Consider the following 19,197-nt stretch of genomic DNA (forward strand, 5'->3'; position numbering starts at 1 on the left):
TTCCACTTGAACAGCTGGCAGTTCTTAGCAATGAAGTATGAAGATGTTGATGACACTTGGTAATAACAGTGGAGAGTCCAATACTTCGACCTGTTCAGAATATGGCTTGTTTAAGGGATTCTCCATAGATTTCTCTAAACATTGTGCAAGTATAATGTGTACCAAAACAAGTTAATTTCTTTGCTGACTCATACTGCCTGGAGGTATGTGAGGTAGAGGTGAGACTGAAGTAAGGGGTGAGATAGAAGTAAAACAATGGTAAGAATTGTTATTAATGGAAATTGAGGTAGCTCTGCCTAGTCATTGGCACAATAATGTTAGATCATCTGTAGCCCTGTCCCTCATGAGATATCTGTTCTGCACTCTAGATACCACATGATCAAACTTGTAGCTATTTTCAATTCCTTTTTGGATATGGAGTTAATCTGCTATTTTTCTAGCTGAGACTATTTATGGGAGAAATTTCAGGCTTTGGTCTCAAGCTTAGCTTCTTGTTCCCCCCAAGTCTCGGTGGTTTTAGAGGCTGCAGATTCAGATTCATGTCACTTTTAAAGTGGGGTGGGGGGCAGATATTGGCAGCTGGCAACAAGACCCATCAAGAACATCCCTGGGATGCTAGACCATGCCTAAATGGAGTAGTCAGTCCTGGCAAGCAGTAAGTTTGTGCCAGGGAAGAGAAGAGGTGAACTGTAGGCTTCACCTTAACTCAGCAGGAGCACTAATTGCAGGGATTATCATGGCGATGTTGGCTGGAGTGATCGCAGAACGCACACTGGCTATTAGCAGGCTCTTTACTGCTGCCTTGTGCTTCATCTGGCAATGCTCATGATGGATTGTCGTCTTAAGTCATAGGTCTGTAGGTCCTGGATTTCTTTATTTTGAAGAGATTTCCTATCACTGCACAATAGGCAGGGCTGGACCCCAAAGCCCCTGAGATGGAAATATTATGTTGGCTTCATATTTCTTTGACAGAGCTGAGCAGGACACCTTTTACTATGTCCAGTCATCAGTACACTTTATCAGTTAAATTATTGGGGGAGTTTAAATTGAGGTCATTCCCAAGCTCCTCCTTTTGGTCTGTGCAAGAAAGCCTTGCCAAAAACCTGTATCTTCTTTGTGGAGTAAGATAGAAAACACAGGGAAAAAAAGACACGTCCATATAGTCCACAGAATGCCTACAAAAGGCATCATTAAGATCATAAAACACATATCAGTAACTTTAGGGCAGAAATAGAACCTGACATTGCATTCCAGGTCATCCACACTTATTATGTGACCTAGGGAATGTACACAAAGTCTCTGTGTCCCAAAAAGTGTAGAATTTCAACTTTCAAGAAATCACTTACTAATTAATTTTTAATGTTCAAAATCAGAAATGTGTGGAAATGCTGTCAGTTCAGGGCTGTCAAGAGCAGGTCAACATTTCTGTTCCCCAAGTGCAGCCTGCAAGGCTGTGATGTATATTTTTATTACCTGGAAAAAAAAATATTTTTAAATGTAACGTTTATGCACCTATGAAATATGTATTTCCCATAGCAGAATTGTATTTCAGTATAATGTGAGCAATTATCATACAGTCAAAGGTAGGACTAGAAGAAACATTAATGCCACAGCTGTGCGCTTTTATACAGACAAAACTTTAGTATTCAGGAACAAAGTAAAAATTGAGTTATTTCATGCAACAGATGACAGAGCATCTGGATGGAAAGGTTTGGAGAGCTTTCTAGAATCTCCCATGTGACCCAAAGTGCTCTGCTAACTGTATAATAAAAGCAACTGAACAGGTTAGGAAAGGCCTGGTCTCTACTATAAATAGTCAGTACTGAAGACCTGACTTACAAAAATATTTATTACCAAAACTGTAACTAGTTAAAGACTGACAGTCTATGGAGTCACTCACAGAGCACAGGGGAGGTCTTATGAAAATATGTCTGAAGCGTTTGCTGGTTTTAAATGACAAATTTAATTTTGCCATTAAAATTAAAATACAAACCAAAAAAGTCAACCAAATCCAATAAAATCAGGTATAATTCTTAGTACTGAATCCAAGCTAACTTGATCAAATGTCTGAGTCACAGAGGAAGAAGAGGAAGAAGATGAAGATGATAATATGTCAACTGTCTTGAGGCTCAGAACAAAGATGCCGTGGAAAACCTGCTGGAGATACCTAACCTCTGGAGGATTTTTCTTGCTCTTTCTGATGATTTTCTCAAAGTTGTTGAAACACTCAGTTATAGTGGCCATAGACTATTGGCTTGCTACGTGGACATCCATGGACAATGCAAATGAATTCAGGAATGTTGATGATGTTAAGAGCACAAATAAGGTGGGCCATATCTTGGAGCTTGACAGGGAAAAAAAAAAAAAAAAAAGAAAAAATGTTCTAAAGTGATTATTTGCTGTTCATCTAGAAGCCAGCTAGATTGGAAAGACAGTTAGATATAGTAAGATTGCTTATTATATAGGATGGATTAATTGTTTATGATAAAATATAAGAATTCAAATTTTATGTCTTTTCAAACATGCAAAACTGAAACAGAAGCATGTTTGAGGTTAGAAAAATGATTGACTTTTCAAAGGAAGGAGTCTCATACTAAACTTTTCCATCTGGATTTTTTAACACCTAAGTCAATGACCCTATTTTCCTACGTACTGGCTGTCCAGTAATGTCCTGCCAGAAAAAAAAGGTCTTCAAGTGTGCTGCTTAAATACAATCTGCTTATAGCTGTAAATTTGACTGATATACAAATCTCTCACTGGAATCTACTTAGTAAACTTTCAGAAGGCTTAAATGTGTTATAGCCCTGGCACATTAGTCTAGGATTTGCTGTTGGAATTTTAGTGGTGCTTGAACTTAATAAAATGGAACTTTCCAACATCTCTCAAAAATGCCTTAATTCTTGAGAGGTTCTACTTTGGTTGAGTTTCTTGGCTAACAATTTGCATACTTTTGTATTTGTCCAGTTAGTCTATCTTCACAGTTCTAAGTACTATCACTTCAAGGTCTTGAAGGGTACTCATCAGTAGGCAGAGGGATCTTAGAACTACCAGATCTTCTAATTATGTGAACTTAATGAATTGCAGTCCCGTCATAGCTCTTTTATTTCTCAAATATTATATTAATATAATTATGTAATATAAGTGATGTGACACACTAGCTGATTGGTGCCAGGTACCTTGGGAACTTCCTAGTAGAAAAGAGAAATGTGTGTTTATTTCTAGGATTGATGTATTTGTCATTTTATTAGACTTATCATGTAGCTGTCTTCAGCACCCTCTCTGGAGCAGGGATTGTCCTTTGCCTCATCACATCTCTGACTGTGGAGTGGATGGGCCTCACAGCAGCCAAGAACCTACACCATAATCTCCTCAACAAGATCATCCTTGGACCAATCAGGTACAGTAAAAATAACGTTCTTCCTGAAAACGTACATACCCAAAACCTGTCCTGGTTTTGTAACTAGGAGGATACTCCTGTGAGAAGCTCTTGTAATTGCCCTGTTTTCTTCAAGGCCTCAAAAAGTGAAAATAACTAGTGAAGTGAGCGGTGGGGGGGGCAGAAATTCCATGTCAGAACATGTGACATTCAGCCGCTTTTTTATCTGGCTGAAATGTGTCAGATAGCTGGCACCCCCTTCAAGGCTGGGGTGTCAAGGAAAGCTTTGAGTGCAGTTCTAGCTCCAGGGAACCCAGCTCCAACCCTGAGCAATGAGCATGGGGTCAAACGATGTGGACACCAAGTTTCTTCTGATGGCCAGGGACAGGTTCTGTGCACGATAACCACAGTGTCTGACAGGCAGCAGGATGGCCAAAAGGATGCCTGCATAATGAATACAGTTATCACGGTTCTTTTATGAAACAACTGAGTCCTGGTGCCTAGTACTACGCAGGAGGTTGAGTAGTGGTCAGGGACAAGCTGTGATCTTTGGAAGGGATCTTAAATCTTGAGGGACCGCAGATGAAAGAGCAGGGGGCAAGACGGTAGGTTTTTGGAAGAGGAGACTTAAAAGTTTGTGGGGGGGAGGGGGGCGGAATGCCAAAATAAGCATTTGGATAGTTAGGATGCAGACATTATGATGTGTTATGTTATTCATATTTACTGCTTGGTTTTAGAAAATGTCTGGACACAGCTCTGTGTTCTGTCTGACTGGGCTTTTTATCCAAAACTGGAATTCCTTTTCAGGTAACTTTTTGTTTTTAATTTGTTCAACAGGTTTTTCGATATGACTCCATTGGGGCTAATTCTAAATCGCTTCTCTGCTGATACAAATATCATTGATCAGGTAGACGTATCAATATATTCTGGTTTATTACATCTTGGCTTTGTAAATTTTCGCTTAGCTACTGAATAAGATGATGTATTAAAATATTCAGTAGAGAAAGGCATAGCAAAAACAGGCTCTGAGAATGATAACAGACAAATTCAAAGTAGAAAGTACACACACATTTGTAGTAATGAGGGCAGGTAACCATTAGAATAAACATGGTGGGAGATGGTGGCTCTTAATGTCTTCATATGCAGACTGGTTGCTTCTGTTGGAAGATCTGGATTAGCAAAACACCAGATTTTGGGCTCAAAACAGGAAACAGGGTTGAATATAATAACTTTAACTATATGGGAGTACATGTGACAGATGTTCCATCCCAGCTGTAGCACCTGTGAATTTAGAGCATTCAGGGAAAGGAAAGGATGCTTTCACTATGGCTGTGAATTAAAATGTTTGGATGAGTAATAATCCTGAATGTAAGAGTGATGGGAACATGGAAGGAAAATTAAGAGGCTCTGAGAAAGAGCACGCTGTTTCTCTAAATATTTGGGATACCAAGAACAATTTTCTCTTTCTTGCCTGCTATATAAACAAGGTGGAAATGGCTTCTATTTCCCCATGATCTTTGAAACACTGACCTTTAGGAAAAAAACTATTGACTCATTTTTTAACCTCTGCACATTTGAGTAGTAGACCCACAGAAACATAAAGGCTCCTGAGAATATCAGTAAGTGCACAGTGGTATCATTCCACTTTCCCTATGGTCCTCTATAGGAAAAGGCATATTGTGGTTCTACCAGTGACTTTTGCCTTATGATTTTTTTTTGTTTCACTCTAGCACATTCCTCCTACCCTGGAGTCTCTTACACGGTCCACCTTACTCTGCCTGTCAGCCATCGGAATGATTTCCTATGCCACTCCATGGTTCCTTGTCGCCCTCGTGCCTCTTGGGATAGCATTTTATTTCATCCAAAAATACTTCAGAGTTGCTTCCAAGTACGTATTAAAAAACTGTCCTGAAAATTTCTTCTAAAAAATTTCTACATACCAATTGTGATGGAATGTGAGGTTATAGGAGCTAGTATAAGGGGGAAATGGCCATGGCATCCTGCTTTTGATCCTGAGGTATGAGTTTGAGTCACGCATTGGAGGATGTTTCCAGTTGACCTGACCTGATGGGGTATTTGGGGAAGTAACACTAGTTGCATCACTTTTGTACACTGTTGGCTGTAGAGTCAGATGAGCATGAAGTTTGTTAATCAACTAAGCCAGCTTGTATCTGGTCAGAGCTCCTTTTTGACCTTTTGAGGGTTAGTAGAGAATGGAAAATAACTTCCTGGATTAACGTCAGTCACGGTTTTTTCTTCATATTGGGAAAAAAACTCCACAGAAAGTAATTTCCACTGTAGAGCAACATTTCATATTCAGAATGGTTTACTGGCTATAAAGAGTGCGTTTTTTCAGCAAAAAGAGTGTCATGATTTCTTAGAGTCATGCTTCCAGTGCTAAATTAATTATATAATTTAGTAAAATATCTTAAGCAAGCCATTCGAAGTTTTTTCTTAAATTCAATCAGTCATGCTTCCTTTTTTTTTATCAGCCAGGTTTCTGGCTAGATTTACTCCACTTTCTGATACTTAAAAACACCTGTCAAGGTGCCTGCTGACCTGCAGGGAGGTCAAAAAACCTACCATCATTAGCAACTGTCACTTCTGGCCCTGTCTTTGCAGTATGCACATGGTAAAGCATTACCTGCTGTTTGGTAGCATCCAGTTAAAAGACACAGTGATTTTCAACTGAGCATTCCAGTACAGTTGGCTTCATGGACAATACTCTTATTTAGGTAGCCTGAGAAAGAATTCTGTCAGTTATTCCCCTTAAATCAATGGAGCAGGAGGGGCACAGAGCAACATATCAATAATTTAGCTTCACTTTAGCCTACTTTTATCATCTTTCCTCAGAATATCCAAGGAGATCTATTCATAAGAAAACTCTATAATCAGAATTCACAAAACAAAAATGTTTAATTCTGAAATAATTTGCTTAAATTCTCTGAGATTTTTCAGAAACCTTGTTCTTTCCCCACCAGGTTTCCAAACTAATGCTGTACATGGTAGTACACCAGGTCTCAAGGTGGCTAAGGAATCAGGAGACCTGCTTTTCATTCTTAAATGCATTATGGTCTTCTGAGTGTCACCCTGTCCTGCTACACATAGCAGTGCACACTGTTTAAACTTCTTATTTAAAATACACAAGAGTAGGCAAAATCTGATGTATTAGACCCCAGAGAAATACTGCAGTTTCTGGTTGTGATTTTATATGTGAGAGTAAAGCCTCCATCTGTCTCCAAACCTGTTTTTTTTCCACATGCTGTACCAATAGCCATACCATGCAAGCTAGTGAGAAGTTGATCACCCCTGTAGGTCAGCACACACACACACATACATCCATTGGCTCTGTAATTGCTGGTCTTCTGCAAGTCCATAACTACCTCATTCATTTTATTCCCTCACAGTTTTCTGGGAAAATCTGTATCAGCAAGTGCTTTTTTTTAATCTGTTTAAATTAAACTCTTTTAAATCACTTGTTAAGCATCCAGGGTTGACTTGTGTTCTTTCAATCCACAACAGAAATTAATAAACCAAATTTATTTCTAGAAAAAATAGTCTTGGGAAATGTAGGATGAAGGAATAGCTTCAGCCACTATTTATAATTATTTACTTGCATGCAGTACTTTCCAGGCATATAAGCTTCACTAATTTTTAGAAATGCAAATATTTACAGTATTTCTTGCAGCACTTTGACTCTTTGTTGTATTTTCCATTACATCTCTCAAAATCTTCTGTGTATTTTCCATCATAAATTTGAAAGAGAGCATATTTATCATCAAAACACAAGCAGCAAATTCAGTTCTGTATACTGTAGCATTCAGCATCAGGGAGCAGTTCTTTCTCCTGGCCTATCTAATGCAGTGTGCAACATAATAGGATTTTAATAAAGAGTTTAAATATCTAATGATCTGGTCTCTCTTCTGTTTATACAACTGGCTGCTATGCCAATGGCAGAGTGTTGCAGAAAGATGTGTTTTTCTCTGTGGTTTGGAAAACATTCCTGTTTCAGGAATAAATCATTAAATATCATTGTTCCATGCAGGTCTTGAAAATACCATTGCTGAATAATTGAGGAAATTTCTCATTCATATTTCTGTGTCAGTGCTGTCTCTATTTCAACCAATGTGATAATGTTAACACTACAAATAGGTCTGCTATAGTCTGTTATATTTTACGTTCAACATGTCGTGGTACTTACAGATACTCAAAATGAGGCAAAGTTTATACAGAAAGGCACCCTTTTTGTTAGGTCAGCTGGTACAGTTGCAATAAAACAGATTAACTTGCAGATACACAAACTCTATTTTATACCTGATGTAAGAGCCACAAATAGCAAGCTATAAAGTTGAAAATCAACTGTTCTGAGTTTAAGTTAATTATATTAATTATATTCATAAATTAGAATGTTTGAGAATAAAAGGTAATTAGGATCTGGCTAAAACGGACAGCAGGTTTTTATCCAGGAGAGATGTGATAATGTCATTATCGCTGCGGGACAAAGAGAAGCTTAGCTGTGACCAAAAGCTAGATCTGTGGAGGTGGCTGGGAGATGATTCAAAGGCTCCTATGGCAAAAGAGAAATATGATGTTCCCATGTCAGCATCTTTCTATACTACAGAAATACTAGTTTGTGTGATACTGAAAAGAATATGTGCAATACATAAAATATCTGTTCTTGTCTGTTATGCAGTAAAATTTCTACAGAGGCGTTTACATTGTAATGGCTGCCTGTTGTTTTTTGTACTCCCAGGGACCTCCAGGAACTTGACGACAGCACCCAGCTACCTTTACTCTGTCACTTCTCTGAGACAGCTGAAGGCCTTACCACCATCAGAGCATTCAGGTCCGTAAAACAAATGATTAGAGAGAGGCTTGGGTTCTGCTCTGGCCCGTGCAGCTTGTTGGACCATGTCTGAGAGCAAATTATTGGATTTTGTAGACTTAATTAAGCTATCTCAGAATAGGGAAGAAATTTTTGTTTTCCTGTTGCTTTGCCACGTCTCTAAACACTTGTGCATATTTTCGGTAACACACTAATTTATCTGTATTGGTTTTCCACTGAATTAAAGGTTATTATTTTTTTAGGTTACCGTATTTAAACTTTTAAGGTGTTTAGTTTAACCATGCCTTACTTGGACAGCAGGGAGCTCTCCTTTGTCAGGCAGGCACAGGCATCACTCCTTTCAGACTCCTCTGCTACATCCTACAAGCTGTGCTATCCAAGTGCCCCTGAATCATTTCTGTATTTAACCCACTCCTCAGGCAGGGAAACATCATTATAGTACTCTCCAACTGAAAGTCAGTATGCAGCTAGAGGGACTTTCCAAGAAAACTATGGCAGAACAGAACTTGATCTTAATATTGTAAAACCTAGCCTTGTCAATCAAAACCGAACAATAAATTCCACAACATTCAGAGAATTTTTCCAACTTTCCGTGCATATATTTTTTTTCTCTACCTACTACATGGAATATAGGCCAAATTCTCCTTGTATATTCACTACATTATAGCTGGCATGACTCTGTCAAAGTGCCAGCTTGATGTTGTCCTCCAGTAAGCGTAACTTGCACTCATTCCGTACACTGTAGCATTTCAAACCGGTGTGGATCACACTGCACTGCTATTTACACATGTATTTGATTGGCTTAAGACTGCTTCATCACGTCAAGCTGGCTTTAGGACCTAGGCTATTAGTTCAGAGTGCTGCGGTAAGGACTGTGGCAGGACAAGGAAAAATGTTGCTGTGTAGAAGAGATGTGAGCCAGTGGTCAACAAGAAATGTTGTAACAAGCTTTATCAACCAGAATGATGTATTGAAACAGTAAGTCATGATTAAGGCCTGATGCTGATGTACGCTGAGTGCTTCTTGAGAGGTTCAGAGTGGACTTTCATTACGTTATCTCCTGAGAAAGCACCAAGAAGGCGCTTAGCACTTCTTGGGAGTCGTTCAACTCTTCTTTACCTTACAAAATGGCAATGTGGGCTTGGATGCCGGAGAGCAAAAGGTAGCCCTCGGGAAGGAGTAGGCATCATAACCATCACTTGAGTTTTCCAGGATCTCTGGTACTAATCAAAGCCATTTCATTTCCCTGTCTGTGCTCCACTGTCAACCAAACCTGAAGTCTCCAGCATTTTTTGTCAGCAAGCTCGTATTTACTAATAGTCCTGTTAGTCATTCTCTGCAGTTTGAGTTCAGTATGTTCTAGGACAAAATAGAGCAGCCCCTCATATAACTTACCACAAAGTAGCACAGTTGGATCAGAAAGCAATTTCAGTGACCTTTGCTGCTTGTCATCTGACAGGATAAAAGTCTAAAACTGCTCAGAAGATGAGCTGGACGTGGATGAAAAGATACAGATTGAGCATGTCAGATTTTCCATTAGGAAAACAGTTTTGCTGCCAGAAAGGCAGACGAGCAGAATATTCAGTGCATCTTTGCTTCTCCCCGCGTCATTACTGTTACCAGTTGTTGTTTTGGGGAGGTTGCTTGCCATGTTTACAAGCTGTGCAGAGGGAAAGAAAGTATCAGTGAGAAAGGGCAAAAGAAAAAAAAAGAAGAGGTTTCTGTCAGAACAGGGGTTACAGGTGCTTCACAGCAGGGCCCTGAGACTTTGAAATGGAAGAGCTGGCCATGATAAAATAGACAATAAGCTGCTGAATGAAGTTTGGCTAGTGAGGGTATTTAATAGACAGTAGAATATGAAACAACAAAATGGTTTCCATCTGACTGCAGGTCGTATCTAAAGTACTGCAAGGCACCATGAATTTAATATACTTACACCAACAGAGAATGCCCCCTCCCTCCCGAAAGTGTACCTCTGCTCTTAGGTGCTCTGACATCCTTGCACTGGTTTTTAAACATGACGGGCATTACATGGGGGAAGAGAGAAACAAGTGACAGTGGAGGTAACACCGCTCAGTTTTGTAATTCAGAAATGATCCATAGCTCTCCCTCATTGTAGCTGTCCAAGCTGCTTAGGCAATGTGTGACTGGCTGAGAAAACAGCTGAGCTGAGTAGCTGAAAGGTATTGATCTACTGATCAATCTACAGTCTACATTAGTTGGAGCCTTAGAGATGTAACTCCTGTTGAAGACTCCTGCAGCTGGCCAGGTAACTTCTGAAATCAGATTTTAAGCTGACAGGTGAGCCCTCTGCTCTTGCTAGTGGCTTGTGAAGAAGAAGAGATGGGCCATGGCAGCACTCACCTGTGAGAGGATTGAAGGGCAGCAGCAGCCACAGTCCACAGGTATAAAAGCAGATATGCCCTGGCAAGTAAAACCTGTCCCTAGCACCCTGGCATTGCAGTCTGAGGGGACAGGCTCCGATCCAAAATCTAGTCCAATTGCTTGTCGAACAAATTCCTTCCCATTGTACGTGTAGGTCTGCCTGGTTAAGGAGAGCCCTGGCAGCAGGTACGGATCCTTAGAGAAGAACTTTTAACCCGAAGTTTGGCAAAAGCAGAAGGGCAAAAAGTTTTGGTTTGGGGGGAGGGGAGGGAGAGAAAAATTTAATGCTTCATCCTTTTGTGTTTGAGTGTGTAATGTGTTGTAATATAACAACTTTGCTCTTGGCAGGCACGAAGCCAGATTTAAACAACGTATGCTGGAACTAACAGACACGAACAACATTGCCTACTTATTTCTATCGGCTGCCAACAGATGGCTGGAGGTCAGGACGGTACGTTCAGTTTAGTCCCAGCCATGGTTTTGAAACCTTGGAAGCAAACAGAGACTTTGCCTGATGCAGAGAAGATAATAACGAGAATTAATCTCGCGATGAGATTATACACACGGTTCCTTAAAATAGGTTGCGATTGCTTATGTTAAACCCATAGGGTTTCTTCAGCTTTCTTGGCCAGGAGTAAGAAAATACAAGTCTCCCTCATCTTTTGCTGTTGTGATGTCTAGCGTCTGAAGAGAGTGCAAGAACAAACATTTACATAACTTGAAATAAGGCTTTCTCTACTACTGTGCAGCATCTGCAGACCTGCCGCAGCAGGAACTACTTTCAAAGCAGAGCATGGCTTTTGAGTAGTTTTGTGAACTGTGCCATCATTCTGCCAGGGCTGTTTTAGGCACCGCTGAGCTTCCAGGTCCTGAGGTATCTCTCCAGCAACAGGTTTAATCCCACAACTGTAATTTAATCCCCTCCTTTGCAGTGCCATTACTGCAGCTGTGAGGCCATACTGTTTGTGATTTTACTGTTCCATATCACGAAAGATGGCAGAACTAGACTCCAACTGAAAAACAAATGACAGTAGGGCACAACGCAGCCACTGCCAGTGAGACAGGTTCCTGGCATTTATGGGTGCTCTCCAGGGACAGCACAGGAGGAATTTTCCTGATCTGCAAGGCAAGAAGAGGCAAGCAAAGTCGCTGTGATTTCCTTATTCATCTGACACTAAAAGAGCAGTGAATAAGCAGAGCAGTGACCTGATTCTGCTAGACACAAATAGTAACAGGCACAATTAATCCTCACATCAAAGGCTGTATCCTGACCTTCATTTCCTGGTACGCTGGTGGAGCAACAAAGTTGTGCTCCATTTCTTAGGATGGCAAAGCTTTCCCTTGTGCACGAAGCTTTCAGCCTCCTACAGCATCAAAGATCAAGCTGAACTTGCTTCCAAATCAAAGACAGATAAATAACAGAGCAACAGCCAATCCTGGAATAAGCTGTGGCAATGCCTGTTAATGTCTCACAGTCTTAGACTTGCATGTGGAATGAATTTGATCCAAGAATATGCATCGCTTCATCATAGCATTAGAAATAATGTGTTCTTGCCAAGGAATAGTTCATTTATCTCTGCCTAATGACACAGCGGTACTAAGATCACTCAAAAGTTTGTAGGATTTAATAGCAACTGTGAAGTCCTGTCCCAACTGTTGATGGAGACTCGAGATCATTGTGCTTCTGCTTCCCTGTAGACATTAAGTTTGAGTCTGTCATCTGCTCATCAACAATTTTTACAGACAGATGAACTAGGCAGCCCTCGTTTCAAATCTCAGAAGGAAAGATTCCAGGCAGGATATTATCAGACAGGAGGAAAAAAATGGATGGAAAATGCTAACCCTGTAATCCAAAGTAAATATAATGCAGGGAGCAGTGGGAGAGTGGGAATACCAGCAGTCTCATGAATCAGGCACCTTGACAACTACATGAGATCACATGTGGCTTTCACTTCAGAACTGAGGTACACCTCAAGACAATGTGTTCAAGCTCCTGCAAAGCTTGTGAGAAGTCAGATCTTTCTAATGCAGCCTACACAGCAATTTCTGTAAAGCAAGTCATCACCATGCAAGAGAGCTGAGATCCTTCAGGTATCTACCACGGAATCACTCTGAAACTCAAAGTGCTGTGGCAGGAGCAAGGCTTAGTAGCCCATTTGCAGCACCACAACTACACAGCTATACTGCTTTCAGAGTCCACACTGCCAACACCCACATGGTCTTTCACTGCAGGCTGTGAGTGTATAGTAGGCTTAGGGGTGCCTTCACCATGCACAGTGTCCCACTGCATGATGTAGACACTGTATGTCAGTCTGCCCACTTGTGCCAATAAAACATGTGCATGACCTGTATAAAGTCTACCAAAATTCTTCATGGACTTTGTGAAGTCACTGATACTTCTCTTTTTTGGGGAGGCAAACCCATGTTTGAGAAGACCTGAAGGAAAGTAGAGAGGGGAATTGATTTGTTTTAGTGGTAGGAATTATGGGTGTCATTGTTATGCCATTCTTATGATTTGGGGTTTTTTTATGTGCTCATTAGATTTTTTGATACCTGCTCTTTTTGGGGTGGCCACAAGGAGATACCCTAGCCCAAATGGATTTGCAGAAAATACTGGCCTGTTTCACTTGTGTTCAGCAAGTTCCTATAGAGTGTTTCAGGTTGGACATCACAACCCCTGACCTTTTCCAGGGCAACCAAACCAGAATTAAGGACTAGGTGTCATTATAGAAATAATCCTCAATAAAGCGAACCTGCTCTGCAACTAAAGAAGTTTTCTTGTTGCTGCATTTTAATGTTGCCTAGAATCTTTCTCTCCCCCTCTCTCTCATTCCAGGATTACCTCGGTGCTTGTATAGTTCTGACTGCGGCTGTCACTTCCATCACTGAAGGGCCTAACTCGGGGTTTGTGGGGCTAGGTCTCCTGTACGCTCTGACGGTATGTACCAAGGCAAAGCATAAGAACCTTCAGACCAGCATATTAATTTTATAATATTTTTAAAAATACATATACGTGGTTATCTTCCAGCTTTCTTAATCTTGAAAAAAACAATCTTGCAAATAATGGATTCGAGCCAAAGTTGACAGAGTTCAGGGCAACTTGGACTTGCTTCAGGTTTTATGAGCCAATTAAAAAAACACAACCATTCCCAGGCCCTGCGTGCTCCCAAGCAGAGCAGGAAAATTAAAAATGCGTAAGAGGACCTGCTGTGAATTCTGTTTTGCACAACACAGTGCTGGTTCTGCCTGTATATAGCAAAACCTGCCAGAAAATACTATCCCACAGACTGTCATAACCTGGGTAATGTTTAACCAAAGACCAAATAAAATAATTGCTGAAGAACCAGAAATGCCAGTTCTGCCTTTGGAAGGAAACTACTCAGATGCCCAATATTGTCCACAAAATTCTGAGTGTATTTGGGGATTGGGACCTTTGGGGCTGGTAGGCATGATTCATCATGACAGGTAGCAGTAGGAAAGCAGAGGAGACGGGCTTAGGAATTATGAGATGTTGGTGGGACACTAGCCGATTCATTTTAGCTCTATCATTAGCACTGAGCTATTAGAGCTGATTCATGGAAAGGAACAGTGTTTTAGTGTAGTAGGCTCTAAGAGAGGCGGAGAGTGCATCATTAGCATAGAGTGAGTATGATCACGACAGAGAGCAGAAATATCACTGAATTAACCATGAGAGTGGGGACAAAAGCAGGATGAGGATAATGGCAGGAAGAATTTTTGAAATCATGTCTGGCATGGCAAAAAAATGGCTGCTTTATGGCACTGGTATGACGGAGGGGTATGGGTATGGGTCTAATGCTAAGATTTGGCTTTGCACGTAAATGCTGGCGAGCCCGTGGTTACAACAGAAAGTTCTCGGCAGCTGCCTTAGGGTGGCCTTAGATCCCCTTTGTGCCGCTGTTGCAGCAGTGTGAGAATCTGCCAGCAACTGAGAATCAGTCCCAGTGCTTCAACTTCACTCTGAAAACATTCCTGGTAATCCTGCTTCATTAGCAGAGATCTGGAAGCGCCAAGATGTCTGCATCAGCTTTGGCTTCTTTGTATTTAGTCTGTATTTGCAAACAGATCATAGTGTAAATTAGCCATGTGCTGAAGTCTGGCATAGCAGAGGAAAAAATGCTGTAGTCACCAAGTGATTACCTCTCTCTCCTGCCCCACAATAACACTGATGAAAGTTTGAATGCAGTTGGATCATTACCTGTGTCCCCTCACACAGGTTTTTGTATCATTTCTCTTTGGAGCTAAGAGAGGGCTGATATTTGGACCTGGATGAGAGCAAACTGTTTGTACCAACATTGTGTTTACAGTAGACATCCATAAGCTTATTCTCTCCCCTTGTATAAACACTGCCAACTCCCTTGCACAACTGCGATAAAGGTTGAAATAATGGGTAGAGCCTTTCAGATGCCAGGCTCTGTTATCAAATCTGCCAGATCTATGATTGCAGCCTGCTACTCTGCAAGCAGCAGTTCTGCAGAGTGTTTAGCTTATCTGCAAACATACCCATTTCTGTAACTTCCTGACTCAAAAGCTGGACACAGAATGAGTGGGTTTCTGAATAACAAAGAAAATACTTCACGCTACCCCTAGGATAACTCTATCTTAAGGAAAAAGCAAGCAACTAAATCCTCTAAACTAAGAACAAACCTTACTGCTGAATCTCAGTGAAAATTATTTACTGTATGCCTATTGCATCAGGCTTAGGTAAGTGGAAAAGAAGTGGAGCTGGGTGATTTATTCAGAATAAACTTCTTATTTGGCAGATTCACCAATCTCCCACAAATAAATGACAAAATCTTTCTCTGCATAGGTCTGTGTATAGGATGTTTTCACTGTCTAAGTTAAGTTTCTAAACCTTTATTCACATATGTCAAGTACCTCAATTTTTAAAGGTGCTTGGCAATCAACTGTTCCTAATAAGATCAATTTTCCTTTTTTATATGAGCACCTAAATACAGGCTTAGGAAGGTTTAGGAAATGTTTAGGAAGTTGCTTTACAATTTTCAGCTTTAAATAGTCAGTCCTGACTAGACGTCAGTTTCTCTAAGTTACTGGGTACTAGACAACTAATTATCATCTATTATCTACTACAAGTAACACCTTAACTATTGATCAAATCCTTTTGATTACAAATGGGAATAAAAACCTAGAAGGAAATACCATTGAGCTGACAATACATTTTTTCTCATATATTTCTGTGCTAAAACACCCTCACATTTTCCACAGAGAGACATGAATTGTCTAAATATGCACAGAAGGTAACAGAAATGAAATGCCTACCAAATCTTTTCAATGTATTTGCAAATAGTAAAATTTCTTAATCTTTAGTTGCAGTCTTTGAAAGATTAGAAAATGAAATATTTCCAGACAGTGCTTCCAATTTTGATTTTGTCTCTGTGTGTGTGTTTAAAGAATATGCCTTTCAGTACTGATTACTAGATGCCAAGAACAAGAGATTCCCTTAATCAGTCACATCTTCAGTCTGTAGGTACAACCTTTCCATATTTCTCCTTCAAAAACCAAGGATCAGAATACCAAGCACAAAATTACTATGTCAGGGTTGTTTGTGTTGGCATATGACTGGCTTCTTACATATTTGATGCTGTTGCACTGAGTCTAGAACTGTTGTAACGTCAACGAGAGACCCACTGTGCTGAGTCAGGCCAAAGACTTTTACAAATTTATCCAACCTTTATTCACAAACAGGCAGATGAACAGACAGAAGGCTGAACCCTGTCCTTGTTTTCATTTTGTGATGCAGATAACCAACTATTTGAACTGGGTGGTGAGGAATCTGGCTGATCTGGAGGTGCAGATGGGTGCAGTAAAAAAAGTGCACAGCTTCCTGAACATGGAGTCAGAGAACTATGATGGCTACTTGGGTATTGCACTCTAATCTTTTTGGGTTTTAATGTGGTAATGTGAAAGCACGGTAGACTTGGTCATGCAAAATGTATACGCCTCTTTGGCCAAAACCTGTTATTATTGACATGTAGGAACTCCCACTGACCTGAGTGACAAGGATAGCCAAAAGCAGCTATGAGATATGTAGCCCATGCTATTCAACATAAAAAACCCCTACCAAATGCCAGGGAAACAAAGCATGGCCCTGTAGTACAATCCAAAAGTACTAGGGCACAGTTATAGATGGGATGAACAAAACATCCGTGTAGCTATTCAGAAAACAAAAATATGGATAAAAATTAGAAATGCACTAACAGTCACATGCTTTGCAGCAAATGGGATCTACAGGACAGGGGCATGTTTGCAATTAGACCTCAGCAACTCCCCTGAGCTGCACGTTGTTGTTCATACTCCACATATTTCAAATTGGCTTTGATTGGTATTTTAGAAGTGCTTGAAACGCAAGGCCAAAATGCTTGCAGGTCAGCAAGCTTCCCTGGAAAGCCAAGCCCCTTAGTCTGGAGACAAAACCTGTCTGTGTATTGGCAAATCAGGATGAAATATGAGCTGTGATAATGTCAACAGCTCATGTTGTACGGCAGTAACAGCATCCTTCCTTGCGCTGCCCTTCCTGTGCTGGTTACTGACTGAAGAACATGTTAACACTGCGCTGACACTACATTCTTCTCTGCTCATTTGGCTTCTCCCTGCTTCATTGCCAAGAGCCACTTTAGCATCTGCCCTCTCGTCTTCTGTGTCGAGATCGGGAAGCTAAGTGGTAACGTGCCCGCCAGGCAGTTCCCAGCTCCCTGTCAGCAGGAAACTGGGACTCCATTTCTTGAGTGGCTTCAGGAAGGTGCCCAGGCAGGAGGGGGGGCGGAGGGGAAAGGGAATGTCATAAAAGGTGACCCTCTGATAGCATTCCTTTTGGTTTGGTTTACTGTTAACTATTTCAGATCCCTCCCAAGTCCCAAAAGACTGGCCCCAAGAAGGGGAAATCAAGATTGAAAATTTGTGCGTTCGATATGAGAACAACCTGAAGCCTGTTCTTAAGCATGTTAAGGCGTACATCAAACCAGGACAAAAGGTACTGTGTCAAGCAATTGCCGATCATCCTCATTCTGGAGCAGATCTTCCTTATTGTGTTTTCTTTTCTAAGGTGGCAGAAGAGCAAGAATAACAACAATTTGCAGTGACAGCTATATATGTTGATGGTCCTCTCTGAGGTCCCTGGGCATGGATCAAGAAACTGACACTAATGACATCTTATTCTTGGCTGGGATCAGTTTTCCTTCTGAGAGTCCCACTTCTTTCCAAGTCCATCTCCCTTGCATAGAGTGAGCCTAGGTGGCCAGATGAGATTAGATGAACAACAGACTGGAAATGAGTAAAAAATGCAAGAATATCTCATATTTCAGCATATAGTGTCATTGGAGTCCACGTCAAAATGCTGAAGTTTCAAAAATGTTCCTGGGACAAGTCCTCATGATGCTGAGAGGCAGAAAAGAGGAGCGTGCTTGCCATGCTCTTTTGTTTTTTCCCTGGTGTCTGCCACTGGCCATTGGGAAGGACGTTTCTTCTCACCAGTAGGGCAGTCCAATCCAGGTTTCCCAGAAGGACTGCAAGTCTGCTTTAAGGCTTCCCTCTATAAGTAAGTAACATCTCACTTTCTTTTGCAGGTCGGCATCTGTGGTCGTACTGGCAGTGGCAAGTCATCCCTGTCTTTGGCATTCTTCAGAATGGTGGACATATTTGATGGTTAGTTTTCACTGGAGTATGTTGTCACTCCTGACCTGCTCCCCCCTTATTTCTTCAGAAGAAGCAAGGAGTCTTTTTGATAGTTTATATCCTGGCTCTCTGGCTCAGAAGATACTTGATTAGAATGGGGCTTGTTATGCCTGATCCTTCAAAGTACAAAGTGTCCTATTGTGAGTAGCGCTTGGTTCTTCCAGGTAATGTTATGCACGGATTCTACTTCTAATTTTTTAAATTTTTATTTGCGTATGCTCTGACAAAACAATATGCCATTTTTGAGATAGGAGGAAAAATACGCAACTCTCTGGAGTCTCTACATCTCTCCCTAAAGAATAACTGCATTAACTTACCATAGCTGTCAAAATGTTAAAAGAATAGAAATGAGAACTTAACAATTCCATTCCCTTTATTTTTTATTTTATTGTGGTTTCCCACAACTACAGCAGAAACTGACTAAAGGTTTTGGAAACATTTTGCTCTGTTTTCACTCCTGCAGCATTTCACTCTCCCAGCTAATTGGAACAAACTGGTATGCAGCAATATGCACCCTGGCATTTATAATACATATACATGTGTACTGTTGCAGGAATACAGAAACCTACTGGAAAGTCATCTTTTTATTTCAAAGATTTCCGTGTTTCTTATTTAGCCATTGCATGTGGAAGATTTGCTAGGGAAACCCCAGTAGGATGTGGGAGGATAAGTAAATCCAATGCAGCTAATACTTGCTTTTGTTGTGCTTCTGTCCCTATATGTATCTATGGTAATAGGTTTCTGATTCAAGACCGGGGTTCCTGGATATATAAATAGTGCAAACAAATAATAGTTATATTTATGGCCAACTTTAAGTTTCCTTCTACTTTAATCTTCTTTCTATATCTTTTCTTTATCTGTTCCTTCTGTATCCCCAGTT

At 40.7% G+C, this 19,197-nt stretch overlaps 1 protein-coding gene across 10 annotated transcripts in view; it reads left to right on the top strand.

The window, feature by feature from the left end:
- Positions 1–19,197, top strand: part of ABCC9 (ATP binding cassette subfamily C member 9) — a 97,878-nt gene that overhangs the window by 71,047 nt on the left and 7,634 nt on the right. For 9 of the 10 annotated variants that reach the window (XM_072875124.1, XM_072875145.1, XM_072875113.1 and 6 more), the window contains 10 exons: positions 2,079–2,326; positions 3,249–3,397; positions 4,214–4,283; positions 5,107–5,264; positions 8,130–8,222; positions 10,956–11,058; positions 13,444–13,545; positions 16,387–16,507; positions 17,486–17,616; positions 18,209–18,287. In XM_072875124.1, the coding sequence (XP_072731225.1) occupies positions 2,079–2,326; positions 3,249–3,397; positions 4,214–4,283; positions 5,107–5,264; positions 8,130–8,222; positions 10,956–11,058; positions 13,444–13,545; positions 16,387–16,507; positions 17,486–17,616; positions 18,209–18,287 (1,254 nt within the window). The remainder of the gene's footprint in view (positions 1–2,078; positions 2,327–3,248; positions 3,398–4,213; positions 4,284–5,106; positions 5,265–8,129; positions 8,223–10,955; positions 11,059–13,443; positions 13,546–16,386; positions 16,508–17,485; positions 17,617–18,208; positions 18,288–19,197) is intronic. The other variant, XM_072875171.1, reaches the window with a different exon arrangement.

Source organism: Ciconia boyciana, chromosome 1 (genome assembly GCF_034638445.1).
Source record: "Ciconia boyciana chromosome 1, ASM3463844v1, whole genome shotgun sequence".
Lineage (NCBI taxonomy): Eukaryota > Metazoa > Chordata > Aves > Ciconiiformes > Ciconiidae > Ciconia > Ciconia boyciana.